Below are 15,667 nucleotides of genomic sequence, written 5' to 3' on the forward strand. Positions count from 1 at the left end.
CTATTGGTGTTTATTTTTGTAGTGTAATGAGGCGAGGGCAAGACCCATAAGTCTGGACTGAAGGGAGGTAATCGCACAGTGATTGTCAGGAGAGGATTGTGAGGTTGTTAGTGAATGGGGAATGGTAGGGCTGATTTAGGTGAAGTGCTCCTTGATGAGCTGATCTCTGAAGTCTCACATTGAACTGTTAGGTCCCAGTAACAAAATATTCTGAAAACCCTGATTTACAGATGGATCAGGGAAGGAGACTGGCAGGCAGGGCTGTGGTGGTGTTGGGGCCTGATAGCCTGAAAGGGGCCAAAGGCAGCTCAGGTGCCATTTATTGGCCTCCTTCCCCTACAAGGCTCCTGGACCTCCCCCCACCCCACCCAATACAGCCAGATTCCAGCAATCCCCATTCTGCCAGACTCTACCCCCAGTGATTCCAAACACCTTTCCCAGTCCTGCTGGATCTTAGGAGCCATATCTTCAGACTCCACCAACTACAATTCTAAATCTGAAGACCACTTTCCAGTGCTCACAAACCCTTGGACATATTCTCAGTGCTCCTTGATTCCAGCACAGCTCCAAATCATCCCAGACCACAGGACCTCCCTCCTCAATGCTCCCAGATTGCAGGTCAGGTCAGGACCTGACCCAGTGTTCCCATTACTTCCCTCTATTGTGTTCCCAGAAGCATGGGACCCCCCCACCCCTCCCAGTGCTTCCAGACTCTATGATCCCCACCAACCCCCTCACCTCCCTCCCCTGGGCTTAAAGTAGTCCTGGACTCTGACATCTAAATCCATTACTGCCAGGTGCTGAACTGCCTCCAGTGCTGATAAATCAATGACCCTGATATAACTGCTTGGCACGACACCCCTGTTCTCTTCAAACCTCTGACTTCACAATGAACAATGCTATGGGAGAGCTGTTAATAGAATATAGCGTACTTTGCATTACAGGATCTGACATTATTCTATTTATTTTTCCTGGTAACTCTTTTGCAACTCCATTATGCTATGTTTCAAACCTTTAGGCTCATCACTGAAAAGCAATAAGTTGTAATCTTACCATTTTCGACACTGAGGGAGCAAGGGTTTTCATAAATATCTTTTCTGTCTGGGCAGCTAGCTTTGGTCTTCCAGGTATTTGCAAATGCAGAAGGTGTTCCTTCCACAAGACCACTGACTGTTTTAAACTCATCATTAAGTACATCGTTGAAGTTTCCACAAAGACCTAAATAAACACAAACAAATTGTACAGCATTTAATTATCACTTAGAACAATGAAGCATTTATAATTATTACAATGGCTATTAGACATGGCTGGATGGTGAAGGTACAACTGGGTTGTAACTTACCACACATCTGGCTCTTGACAGCAGGATCCAGAGTTACGTAGAGTTGCATTATAGGCACTAACTGTACCTGGAGCTGCAGCCCAAAAGTAGTGTGGAAGATAACATGGAAAGTTGAGGGCTTGAATATAGTGACATTGGCTGTGAAAACAGGAGAGAAAAGTTGTACATTTAAGAACATATATAAAGAGTTTTATCGATGATGAAAAGATGCTATCAGGAGTAAATATTTCAAACATTATATGAATAGCTTGGATTTTGTTTTTGCTCATTTACTCATTGATATTAAATCATTAAAAACACATTAACCATTACGGACTTGTTCTGTTCTTTGGACTATAGATCTATATATCCACAAGACAACAGTGACCATATTTCAGAAGTAATTCATTGGCTATAAAGTGCTTTGGAACATGCTGAAGGTGTAAAAGATCTATTTAAGTGCAAGTTCTTTTTCTATTAAAATTCTTGTGCGAGCAACACACTTTGTGTCCACAAATCTTACTTCTCGTCACGATATTTAGTTACATTTTTATATCAACATTTAACACTGAAACTTCCGATGCTAACATTTATAATGGAAATTTCCAATGTAAATATTTGGCCGTAAATCTTGGTTGATGAGCTAATCGTATCAAAAGTCTTTCACAAAAAATTTTCATCTGACAATTTTCTCAAATGTTATCTTATTGTAAATCTTACATCCATGCACTTACTGTCTACAAAACCTTATTTCCTGTTGCCATGTTTTTGCCACATGTTTATTCAAACTTTTTACTATTTTAAATATTTATGAGTACATTTATAATGGGGTTTTCCAATTTGAATTCATCACCCTGTGACTGCACAATCCGGCTACCAGGAAACTTTTCCCCACAAATCTCTCAAACTGTTTTCTGAGAATTTTTCATTTTTCATTTTGAATAAATTCAAAAAAAATCACATAATTTCACAATAACATGATTAATTTTATCCATTGAATTGCCTTTTATGTCTTTTAATGCATTCATTAAAGCTTTTACTTGAAGGCCTCAGCTCTCCAAAAAACCTGAGCTTTGGCTGGTACTCTTTTCCCAGAGCTTCGATGCTGCGAGCTGAATTTGGATTGAACGGTCTGAGCCTGTGCAGGGCATCTAATTTCCCAGGCTGCATCAGTACCAGTCAGCTGTACTGATGGAAAATGTTTCTATAGGTTCTAGCAGTTTTTGTTCAGCAGCTCATTAAAAAATAAAATGAGCTTTATTGAAATAAAAGGGCTGATTTAACCCAATGGAAACCGGGCGGGTGGGCAGTTAAGATGGCTTTTGGGACTAACCACACATCCAGCTCGACATAACTCTGGATCCTGTCTTCAAAGTGCCAGATGTGTGGTAAGTCACAACCAGTTGTGCCATTAACCACCCCGTTCCTGCTCCCGCTATTTCCAACCTGGGGTGGGAATGGGCGGCCAGAGTGCCCATGTGGTTCTGGTGGGAGGCTACTTTTAATATGCAAACATATCCAAGTTTGCCGATGATACAAAGATTGGTGGCATAGTAAGTAACGTAGACGGGAGCATAAAATTACAAATTATGGTAGATACAATTGATAGATTAAGTCAGTGGGCAAAACTGTGGCAGATGGATTTCAACGCAGGTAAGTGTGAGTTCGTCCGTTTTGGACCACGAAAAGATCGATCCGAGTATTTTTTAAATGGTGAAAAGTTAGGAACTGTGGAGATCCAAATAGATTTAGGGGTCCATGTACTCAGATCACTAAAATGTAGTAGACAGGTACAAAAAATAATCAAAAAGGTTAATGGAATGTTAGCCTTCTTAATTAGAGAGCTAGAATATAAAGGGGAGGAAGTTTTGCTACAGCTGTACAAAGTCCTGGTTAGACCACATCTGGAGTACTGTGTACAGTTCTGGGCACCGCACCTTAGAAAGGATAAACTGGGCTTGGAAGGAGTGCTGTGCAGATTCACTAGAATGTTACCAAGGCTCCAAAGGTTAGATTATGAGAGATTACATAAACTAGGCTTGTATTCCCTGGAATATAGAAAGTTAAGGGAAGATTTGATTGAGATTTTTTGGATTTTGAAAGGAATTGATAGGGTAGATGAAGGGAAACATTTTCTGCTGATGGGGGAGTCTAGGACAAAGGGACATAACCTTAAAATCAGAGCAAGGCAATTCAAGAGAGAAGTTAGGAAACACTTCTTCAAGCAAAGGGTGATAGAAGTGTGGAACCCTCTCCCACAAAACTTTTAAATCTGAGATCGAGTCAAGGGATATGGAGCCGAGGTGGGTAAATGAAGTTCGATACAGATCAGCCATGATCTAATTGAATGATGGAACAGACTCGAGGGGTTGAATGGCCTACTCCTGTTCCTTTCTTCCTACGTTCCTATGCAATTTTGAGGTACCAATGGGAGGAGAACGCACCACACACACTCCGCCCATTGGTACGAAGCAATGATTGGCCTTACCAAAGGGCCTTAAAGTGACCACTGCAGCTCACAAAACAGTCCAAGGCAAGTTTTCTGATAAAGATTTTGGAGGACCAGGAGCCTGAACACTCCTTTTGCTCCACAAAAGTCTCCCGTCCGTGGGCCCCCACTCCCCACGATTCTTCACCCCACCCACCCACCCCCCCCCCGCCTGCCATTAACATGCAGCTTCTGGCTCGGCTCCAAGGAACAGATGCCTCTTTGACCAGCGAGCTGCCTGTCAGTGCTGGTACGGAGAGAGAAAAAATACACAGGAAGGAAAAGTTTTTAAAAATGTTAATTTTAAATTTAAAAAAAATCTCCACCAATTAGAAGCTGAAGGAATGAGACTCCACGCTTGTAATAGATAATTTTTAGTGCCAGAGAGGTTTACTGGCAGTAATTAACACTTATCAAGTCGTTAAAAGGGTACTTAGACTTGAAATGACTTGAGTTAACTTTCTGTGGTGAGTTTAGTTTGTATCTATGCGCAAATAAAGCAACTTCACACCGTTCAATGCATTTCAGTGGTGAGGCAGACAACGAAATGCCGTTTTCGCGAAGCTAACGGCGCATCTCAGACAGCAACTTTTGAATTTCCGCATTTAACCTCACATCTGCCCCTCGCTTGAAGTTCCTGCACGATTTGTGCATGAGTAACGGTGAGTGCTATTAGCCTCACTCTTATTTTAACAGCAAATTCTGGGCCAATGATTCTAGGCCGTGGAAACAGCAAATGAACTTACCGGTAGTTACAGGCAGCTGGGTCAAGATTCCACTGACGGAGACAGTGCCACCAGAGTTAATGGAAATGATCTATGATAAAAACACCAAAGCTTACTAAATACAATCATTTGTAGACGACTGTTTTTCCCTAAATGTGTATCAAAATCATTTAAGTCATCAGAAAGCTAATTGGGAATCACTTACAGTTTGAGCTCCATGGATAGCCAGTACGACTGACTTTAAGGCTGTCTCAGACTCAGCAATGCCACGTGGCTGCAGCTCTCCGAGGACAGTGAATAGAGTATTTTTGCAGTCCTAGAGTAAAGGATTAGAAGAAGAACAAGGCCAAAATAGCAACCTTGCCAATGGTAAACAAACCAAATAACTTAACTTGCATGGCACTATCTAACTTTAACTTCTCCTCCTAGGAATTTAAAGATTTTTTTAGCTTGCCGTTATGCAATGCACAAACCTTGCTGTTTTCCCTCCATTATAGGTCTAACTGAGCCATACTAGAATGATACCTGGACTCCAAGGGTTAAATTACGTGGAGAGATTACACAAACTAGGGTTATATTCCCTGGAATTTAGAAGATGATTTGATTGAAGTTTTCAAGATATTAAGGGGAACTGATAGGGTAGATAGAGAGAAACTATTTCCGCTGTTTGGGGAGTCTAGGACTAGGGGACATAGCCTAAAAATTAGAGCCAGGACTTTCAGGAGTGAAGTTAGGAAACATATCAACACGCAAAAGGTGGTAGAAGTTTGGAACTCTCTTCCGCAAATGGCAGTTGATGCTAGCTCAATCGTTAATTTTAAATCTGAGATTGATAGATTTTGGTTGACCAAAGGTATTAAGGGATATGGGGCTAAGGCGGGTATATGGAGTTAGGTCACAGATCAGCCATGATCACATGGAATGGTGCAACAGGCTCGAGGGGCTAAATAGTCTACTCCTGTTCCTATTTTCCAATGTTGCTATACACCTCATGCAGTTTGAAGGATGGGATAGAGAGCAGCTCACAGGCTCCCACTAATAAGTTGGTGACTAGGAAATGCACCTGGTGGACACTCACCCTCCCACCCCATGAAACACTGGAGTTCATTTGTAGAGGGATTTAATTGAAAAGCAGGGAAGTTACGTTAAATTTGTATAGAACCTTGGTTAGACCACACTTGGAGTACTGTGCACAGTTCTGGTCTCCATATTATAAAAAGGACATAGAGACATTGTAGACGGTGCAAAAAAGATTTACAAGAATGATATCAGAACTGAGGGGTTATACCTATCTGGAAAAATTGAACAGGCTGGGGTTCTTTTCTCTAAAAAAAGAGAAGACTGAGGGGTGACCTGATAGAGGTCCTTAAGATTATGAAAGGGTTTGATAGGGTAGATGTAGAAAAGATGTTTCCACTTGTGGGGGAGACCAAAACTAGGGGCCATAAATATAAGGTAGTCACTAATCAATCCAATAGGGAATTCAGGAGAAACTTCTTTACCCAGACAGTGGTGAGTATGTGGAACTCGCTACCATAAGGAATAGTTGTGGCGAATAGCATAGATGCATTTAAGGGAAAGCTAGATAAGCACATGAGGGAGGAAGGAATAGAAGAAAATACTGATAGGGTGAGATGAAGAGGGGTGCGAGGAGGCTCGTATGGAGCATAAACACCGGTATGGACCAGTTGGGCTGAATGGCCTGTTTCTGTGCTGTACATTCGATGTAATTCTATGTAAGATGTACACCCACAGAACAGACAAGATCAGGAACTAAGTCAAGCGAACGAACCTACAAGTTTTCACTCTGTGCCACTGTGAATTAGTGCTCCAACACATTCTCCAGGATTCTTATAACACGCCATATTTTCATTTTATTTATATATATGTACACAATTAATATTACCAACAAGCCAGAGGATCAACCCTGGTTCAATGAGGAGTGTAGAAGAACATGCCAGGAGCAGCACCAGGCGTACCTAAAAATGAGCTGCCAACCTGGTGAAGCTACAACTCAGGACCACATGCATGCTAAACAGCGGGAGCAACATGCTGTAGACAGAGCTAAGCGTTCCACAACCAACGGATCAGATCAAAGCTCTGCAGTCCTGCCATATCCAGTCGTGAATGGTGGTGGACAATTAAACAACTAATTGGAGGAGGAGGCTCTGTAAACATCCCCATCCTCAATGATGGCAGAGTCCAGCACATGAGTGCAAAAGACAAGGCTGAAGTGTTTGCAACCATCTTCAGCCAGAAGTGTCGAGTGGATGATCCATCTCGGCCTCCTCCCAATATCCCCACCATCACAGAAGCCAGTCTTCAGCCAATTCGATTCACTCCACGTGATGTCAAGAAACGGCTGAGTGCACTGGATACAGCAAAGGCTACGGGCCCCGACAACATCCCAGCTGTAGTGCTGAAGACTTGTGCTCCAGAACTAGCCGCGCCTCTAGCCAAGCTGTTCCAGTACAGCTACAACACTGGCATCCACCCGACAATGTGGAAAATTGCCCAGGTATGTCCTGTCCACAAAAAGCAGGACAAATCCAATCCAGCCAATTATCACCCCATCAGTCTACTCTCAATCATCAGCAAAGTGATGGAAGGTGTCGTCGACAGTGCTATCAAGCGGCACTTACTCACCAATAACCTGCTCACCGATGCTCAGTTTGGGTTCCGCCAGGACCACTCGGCTCCAGACTTCATTACAGCCTTGGTCCAAACATGGACAAAAGAGCTGAATTCCAGAGGTGAGAGTGACTGCCCTTGATATCAAGGCAGCATTTGACCGAGTGTGGCACTCAGCAGCCCTAATAAAATTGAAGTCAATGGGAATCAGGGGGAAACTCTCCAGTGGCTGGAGTCATGCCTAGCACAAAGGAAGATGGTAGTGGTTGTTGGAGGCCAATCATCTCAGCTCCCAGGACATTGCTGCACGAGTTCCTCAGGGCAGTGTCCTAGGCCGAACCATCTTTAGCTGCTTCATCAATGACCTTCCCTCCACCATAAGGTCAGAAACGGAGATGTTCACTGATGATTGCACAGTGTTCAGTTCCATTCGCAACCCCTCAGATAATGAAGCAGTCCGTGCCCACATGCAACAAGACCTGGATAACATCCAGGCTTGGGCTGATAAGTGGCAAGTAACATTCGTGCCAGATAATTGCGAGGCAATGAACATCTCCAACAAGAGAGAGTCTAACCACCTCCCCATGACATTCAATGGCATTACCATCACCGAATTCCCCACCATCAACATCCTGGGGGTCACCAATGACCAGAAACTTAACTGGACCAGCCACATAAATACTGTGGCCACACGAGCAGGTCAGAGGTTGGGTATTCTGCGGCGAGTGACTCACCTCCTGACTCCCTAAAGCCTTTCCACCATTTACAAGGCACAAGTCAGGAGTGTGATGGAATACTCTCCACTTGCCTGGATGAATGCAGTTCCAACAACACTCAAGAAGCTCAACACCATCTTGATTGGCACCCCATCCACCACCCTAAACATTCACTCCCTTCACCACCGGCGCACCGTGGTTGCAGTGTGTACCATCCACAGGATGCACTGCAGCAACTCGCCAAGGCTTCTTCGACAGCACCTCCTAAACCCGCGACCTCTACCACCAAGAAGGACAAGGGCAGCAGGCACATGGGAACACCACCACCTGCACGTTCCCCTCCAAGTCACACACCATCCCGACTTGGAAATATATCGCCGTTCCTTCATTGTCGCCGGGTCAAAATCCTGGAATTCTTTCCTAACAGCACTGTGGGAGAACCTTCACCACACGGACTGCAGCGGTTCAAGAAGGTGGCTCACCACCACCTTCTCAAGGGCAATTAGGGATGGGCAATAAATGCCGGCCTCGCCAGCGATGCCAACAACCCAAGAACGAATAAAAAAAAATTGGCACAGATGGGATTCCTACCTTCAGTGCTTTGTGAAAATTACTTTTTAATGTTTCAAGCACTGAAATGTCCTGCAAGAATTTCAACACTGTATTGAAGACAATTCTCTCACTGATGCACTGTACTGCCAGCAACACAAAAGTCTTGGTAGTAAGTATTGACTATAAACTTATTGGTACTGGTCATTTCCAGTTTACTAAGTCTCCACTGATTCTTACCTTAGCAAGAACATAATGACACCTTCCGTGGAATGTGTAATAGTTTTCATCAAATGTATTAATGTGAGCTCCTCCCTCAATAGAACAGATTCCAGGGCAGGACAGATCAGTACAAGACCACTGCCCTCGATTACAAATGCTACCAGATTAAAAAGAGAGTGTTTGAAATCAGTTATTTTATTAAATGAAGACTGAGAAACAATAAGTGACAAAAGATACCCCTCCCCCCAAAAAAATAACATAACAATTCATCAGGATTTTTAGCAAAAGTCAATGCTATACATTAATTACCATTTACTGCATTTGGTGGAATAGGACTCTCCAGGCGCATAAGAAAACCCACTGTAGGTACAGGGACATTGTACTTTTGGGATGCATCCAGTGTTGGAAATGTCATCAAAAACAGTATCTAAAATATAAAATATATAAATTAGATATGCACAGATTCCTAACGTACAGATTTTTCCCAGTATATGTAGTTATCCACAATGTTTTATTCTATATATTATTATTTACTTGACTTTGTGATATGGTTCAGTTATTCATAATGCAAGTATTGTAGTCAGGCTGTCTCATTATAATTCTTTGATGTTGCAAACCCCTCTTTATAACACTCTCAAATAGCATGACTGCCTCTGTAACAAATCCCTTTTTATAACATTCTTTAGTATAGCACAACCCTCTCTCTATATCACTAACATAACAACCCTCTCTCTATATCACTAATATAACAACCCTCTCTCTATATCACTAATATAACAACCCTCTCTCTATATCACTAACATAACAACCCTCTCTCTATATCACTAATATAACAACCCTCTCTCTATATCACTAACATAACAACCCTCTCTCTATATCACTAATATAACAACCCTCTCTCTATATCACTAATATAACTCCCTCTAACAGTAATATAACACGAACATAACACCTTCTTTCTATATCACTACTGTAACACCCCTCCTATCGAATACAGCAATAAAACACCCAAATAATTTCAATGTAATAACCCACTATAACATTAATATAACACACCCAGCTCTCTAACACTAATATAACAGCCATTCTCTCTATAAAAGTAATATAACTGAGTGCAACAGAGCACCGAGTGAGACAGCTGAGAGTTTGGTGAGTGTGGGAGTTTGGTGAAGTGGGGGAAGGAGGTGCTGCTTTGCCTTGCTTTTCCGAACTTTTTCCACAGAGCGGCTGCGGACCTGAGCAGCAGAAGACTGAGAGCGGGGAATAAAAGCAGCAGCAGACCGGCAACAAGAGAAAACTACTGTGCGACCTCACAGGTGAGGCAGGAGAGTCCGAGAGGTGAGCACAGTATAAAAGGAGAGACCAAGAGCGGGAGGAGAGTCTGAGAGGTGAACGCAGTGCAAATCTAAGGTAAATCATGGCAGCAGAGCTCGAACCCATGATATGCTTCTCCTGCACTATGTGGGAAGTCATGGACACTACCAGTGTCCCTGGCGACCATGTGTGCAGGAAATGTGTCCAGCTGCAGCTACTGGCTAACCGCATTTCGGAGCTGGAGCTGCGGGTGGATTCACTGAGGAGCATCTGCGATGCTGAGACTATCGTGGATAGCACGTTCAGTGAGGCGGTCACACCGCAGGTAAAGATTACGCAGGCAGAAAGGAAATGGGTGACCGCTATACAGAGTAAAAGGACTAGGCAGGTAGAGCAGGAGTCCGCTGGGGCCATCTCCCTCTCAAACAGATATACTGCTTTGGATACTGTTGGGGGAGATGGCTTATCAGGGGAGAGCAGCAAAAGCCAAGTTTGTGGCACCACGGGTGGCTCTGCTGCACAGGAGGGGAGGAAGAAGAGTGGCAGGGCTATAGTGATAGGGGATTCAATTGTAAGGGGAACAGATAGGCGTTCCTGCGGCCGCAAACGTGACTCCAGGATGGTATGTTGCCTCCCTGGTGCAAGGGTCAAGGATGTCGCAGAGCGGCTGCAGGACATTCTGGAGGGGGAGGGTGAACAGCCAGTAGTCGTGGTCCATATCGGTACCAACGACAAAGGTAAAAAAAGGGATGAGGTCCTGCAAGGTGAATTTAAGGAGTTAGGAGATAAATTAAAAAGCAGGACTTCAAAGGTAGTGATCTCAGGATTACTACCGGTGCCACGTGCTAGTGAGTATAGGAACAGGAGAATAGACAGGATGAATGCGTGGCTGCAGGGATGGTGTAGGAAGGAGGGATTTAGATTCCTGGGACATTGGGACCGGTTCTGGGGAAGGTGGGACCTGTACAAGCGGGACGGGTTACACCCGAGCAGGACCGGGACCAATGTCCTCGTGTGGGTGTTTGCTAGTGCTGTTGGGGAAGGTTTAAACTAGAGTGGCAGGGGGATGGGAACCTGAGCGGGGAGTCAGAAGGGAGTAAAGTTGAGAACAGCATGATAGGGGAAGACCCAGGGGAAATTTACAATACAAATAGTACAAACAGTTGTTCAAGAACAAGTGAAAGGGAAAAGCATAGAGCAGCAGAAAGAAAGTGTACTTTAGACACTACAGATAAAGTGAAAACTAGAAGGCATAAGGCGATTAACCCAGCATCAAAGCTGAAGGTCAGACTAGGGTGTGTGGCCCAACTAAGAGTTCTATATACAAATGCACGGAGTATAAGGAATAAATTAAATGAACTACAGGTTCAAATTCAAATTGGAGGGTATGACATGAAAGCTATGACTGAGACACGGCTGCAGGATGGTCAGGATTGGGAACTAAATATACCAGGTTATAAGGTCTACAGGAGAGATAGGGAAAATGGAAGAGGGGGAGGAGTAGCCTTAGTGATTAGAGATGAAATCACTTCAATGATAAAGGAGGATATAACGAGAGGTAAGCAGCCAACAGAGACCTTATGGGTTGAATTGAGAAATAGGAAAGGATCTAAGACTATAGTGGGAGTTGTGTATAGGAGCCCTGGCAGCAGCTCTGAAGTGCTAGATTGTACAAATGCAGAGATCAGACAAGTGTGTAAGAAAGGCATAGTGGTCTTAATGGGGGACTTTAATCTTCACATAGATTGGGAAAAGCAGACTAGCAACTGTCAGAAAGGTAGTGAATTTCTTGAGTGTGTCCGGGATAGTTTTCTACAGCAGTATGTCCTAGAGGCAACAAGGGGGCAAGCCATACTAGATTTAGTAATGAGTAATGAACCAGATTTAGTTAACAGCTTAACTGTACGCGAAAATCTATCCAATAGCGATCATAACATGATCGAGTTCAATGTAGTGTTTGAAAGGGAAAAAAGTGAGTCAGCTGCTAAGATTCTAGACTTGGGCAAGGCCGACTTCAATGGGATGAGACAGAGACTGTCCACAATAAACTGGGCAAATCTGTTAATGGGTAAAACGACTGATGATCAGTGGGAAATGTTTAAAGAAACATTTAACGTGATACAGAATCGGTTTATACCCCTGAGGGGCAAGAACTCTACTTGCCAAAAAAAACAGCCATGGACAACTAAAGAGGTAAGGGACAGTATAAGACATAAGGAAAGGGCATTCAAAAAGGCAAAAAATGGCACAGATCCTGGCGAATGGGAAAGATACAAAGATCAACAAAGGGTCACAAAACAGATAGTAAGAGCTACAAAAAGAGAGTATGAAAAGAAACTCACAAGGGATATCAAAGCCAATACGAAGAACTTTTATAGTTATATTCGGAAAAAGAGGGTGGTCAGGAGCAATGTTGGCCCCTTAAAAATTGAAAGTGGGGATATTGTCATTGACAATGAGGAAATGGCGGACATGTTGAACAATTACTTTGCGTCAGTATTTACAGTAGAAAAAGAGGATAGCATGCCGGAAATCCCAAGAAAACTAATATTGAATCGGGGACAGGAACTCGATAAAATTAACATAAGTAAAGCAACAGTAATGAAGAAAATAACAGCACTAAAGAGTGACAAATCCCCAGGACCAGATGGTTTCCAACCCAGGGATTTAAAGGAATTAGAGCAAGGGTTAATTAATAACCTTATAATTAAGGATCCTCTGGGGTAGGGTGATCATAATATGATAGAATTTCATATTGAGTTTGAGGGTGATGTCGTTAAGTCTGAAACTGGGGTCTTAAATGTAAACGAAGTCAATTACGTAGGTATGAGGGGCAAGTTGGCGAAGGTAGATTGGGAAATTAGATTAAAAGATATGACGGTAGATAACCAATGGCAAACATTTAAAGGAATATTTCATAATTCTCAACGAATATGCATTCCCTTGAGGAATAAAAACTCCACGGGAAAAATAATCCAACTGTGGCTAACTTGAGAAGTTAAGGATAGTATTAGATTAAAAGAAGAGGCTTACAATGTTGCCAAAAAGAGTAGCAAGTGTGAGGATTGGGAGAGTTTTAGAAACCAGCAAAGGATGACCAAGAAATTGATAAAACGGAGAAAATTGAATATGAGAGTAAACTAGCAAGAAATATAAAAACAGATTGTAAGAACTTCTACAAGTATGTAAAAAAGAAGAGAATAGAGAAAGTAAACGTGGGTCCCTTGGAGGCAGAGACGTGAGAAATTATAATAAGGAATAAGGAAATGGCAAAGACATTAAACAAATATTTTAAATCTGTCTTCACAGCAGAAGACACAAAAAAGATACCGGAAATATTGGGGAACCAAGGGTCAATTGAGAGTGAGGAACTTAAAGCAATTAAGATTAGCAAAGAAAAAGTACTGGAGAAATTAATGAGACTAAAAGTCAACAAATCTCCTGGACCTTTTTTTTAAATTCGGTCATGGGATGTGGGCATCACTGGCGAGGCCGTCATTTATTGTCCATCCCTAATTGCCCTTGAGAAGGTGGTGGTGAGCCGCCTTCTTGAACCGCTGCAGTCCATGTGGTGAAGGTTCTCCCACAGTACTGTTAGGAAAGGAATTCCAGGATTTTGACCCAGCGACGATGAAGGAACGGCGATATATTTCCAAGTCGGGATGGTGTGTGACTTGGAGGGGAACGTGCTGGTGGTGTTGTTCCCATGTACCTGCTGCTCTTGTCCTTCTAGGTGGTAGAGGTCGCGGGTTTGGGAGGTGCTGTCGAAGAAGCCTTGGCGAGTTGCTGCAGTGCATCCTGTGGATGGTACACACTGCAGCCACTGTGCGCCGGTGGTGAAGGGAATGCTGATCAAGTGGGCTGCATTGTCTCAGATGGTGTCGAGCTTCTTGAGTGTTGTTGGAGCTGCACTCATCCAAGCAAGTGGAGAGTATTCCATCACACTCCTAACTTGTGCCTTGCAAGATGGTGGAAAGGCTTCGGGGAGTCAGGAGGTGAGTCTCTTGCCACAGAACACCCAGCCTCTGACCTGCTCTTGTAGCCACAGTATTTATATGGCTGGTCCAGTTAAGTTTCTGGTCAATAGTGGCCCCCAGGATGTTGATGGTGGGGGATTCGGCGATGGTAATGCTGTTGAATGTCAAGGGGAGGTGGTAAGACTCTCTCTTGTTGGAGATGGTCATTGCCTGGCACTTGTCTGACACAAATGTTACTTGCCACTTATGAGCCCAAGCCTGGATGTTGTCCAGGTCTTGCTGCATGCGGGCTCGGACTGCTTCATTATTTGAGGGGTTGCGAATGGAACTGAACACTGTGCAATCATCAGCGAACATCCCCATTTCTGACCTTATGATGGAGGGAAGGTCATTGATGAAGCAGCTGAAGATGGTTGGGTCCAGGACACTGCCCTGAGGAACTCCTGCAGCAATGCCCTGGGGCTGAGATGATTGGCCTCCAAAAACTACCACCATCTTCCTTTGTGCTAGGTATGACTCCAGCCACGGGAGAGTTTTCCCCCTGATGCCCATTGACTTCAATTTTACTCGGGCTCCATGGTGCCACACTCGGTCAAATGCTGCCTTGATGTCAAGGGCAGTCACTGTCACCTCACCTCTGGAATTCAGTTCTTTTGTCCATGTTTGGACCAAGGCTGTAATGAGGTCTGGAGCCGAGTGGTCCTGGCAGAACCCAAATTGAGCATCGGTGAGCAGGTTATTGGTGAGTAAGTGCCGCTTGATAGCACTGTCGACGACACCTTCCATCACTTTGCTAATGTTTGAGAGTAGACTGATGGGGTGCTAATTGGCTGGATTGGAATTTTTGTGGACAGGACATACCTAGGCAATTTTCCACGTTCTTGGGTAGATGCCAGTGTTGTAGCTGTACTGGAACAGCTTGGCTAGAGGTGCAGCTAGTTCTGGAGCACAAGTCTTCAGCACTACAGCTGGGATGTTGTCGGGGCCCATAGCCTTTGCTGTATCCAGTGCACTCAGCCGTTTATTGATATCACGTGGAGTGAATCGAATTGGCTGAAGACTGGCTTCTGTGATGGTGGGGATATCGGGAGGAGGCTGAGATGGATCATCCACTCGGCACTTCTGGCTGAAGATGGTTGCAAACGCTTCAGCCTTGTCTTTTGCACTCACGTGCTGGACTCTGCCATCATTGAGGATGGGGATGTTTGCAGAGCTTCCTCCTCCCGTTAGTTGTTTAATTGTCCACCACCATTCACGACGGGATGTGGCAGGACTGCAGAGCTTTGATCTGATCCGTTCGTTGAGGAATTGCTTAGCTCTGTCTTTAGCATGTTGCTTCCACTGTTTAGCATGCATGTGGTCCTGAGTTGTAGCTTCACCAGGTTGGCGCCTCATTTTTAGGTACGCCTGGTGCTGCTCCTGGCATGCTCTTCTACACTCCTCATTGAACCAGGGTTGATCCCCTTGCTTGTTGGTAATGGTAGAGTGAGGAATATGCCAGGCTATGAGGTTACAGATTGTGCTGGAATACAATTCTGCTGCTGCTGATGGCCCACAGCGCCTCATGGATGTCCAGTTTTGAGCTGCTAGATCTGTTCTGAATCTATCCCATTTAGCATGGTGGTAGTGCCACACAACATGTTGGATGGTGTCCTCAGTGTGAAGACGGGACTTCGTCTCCACAAGGACTGTGCAGTGGTCACTCCTACCAATATTGTCATGGA

At 44.0% G+C, this 15,667-nt stretch overlaps 1 protein-coding gene across 1 annotated transcript in view; it reads right to left on the reverse strand.

Annotated features, from left to right (window-relative positions):
* Positions 1-15,667, reverse strand: part of LOC137307995 (mucin-2-like) — a 91,214-nt gene that overhangs the window by 30,190 nt on the left and 45,357 nt on the right. Inside the window, exons 9-14 of the mRNA XM_067976965.1 lie at positions 8,962-9,079; positions 8,671-8,809; positions 4,740-4,850; positions 4,556-4,625; positions 1,343-1,480; positions 1,054-1,218 (exon numbers count right to left, since the gene is read on the reverse strand). Coding sequence (XP_067833066.1) covers positions 1,054-1,218; positions 1,343-1,480; positions 4,556-4,625; positions 4,740-4,850; positions 8,671-8,809; positions 8,962-9,079 — 741 coding nt within the window. The remainder of the gene's footprint in view (positions 1-1,053; positions 1,219-1,342; positions 1,481-4,555; positions 4,626-4,739; positions 4,851-8,670; positions 8,810-8,961; positions 9,080-15,667) is intronic.

This window comes from Heptranchias perlo, unplaced genomic scaffold (genome assembly GCF_035084215.1).
Source record: "Heptranchias perlo isolate sHepPer1 unplaced genomic scaffold, sHepPer1.hap1 HAP1_SCAFFOLD_117, whole genome shotgun sequence".
Taxonomy (NCBI): Eukaryota; Metazoa; Chordata; class Chondrichthyes; order Hexanchiformes; family Hexanchidae; genus Heptranchias; species Heptranchias perlo.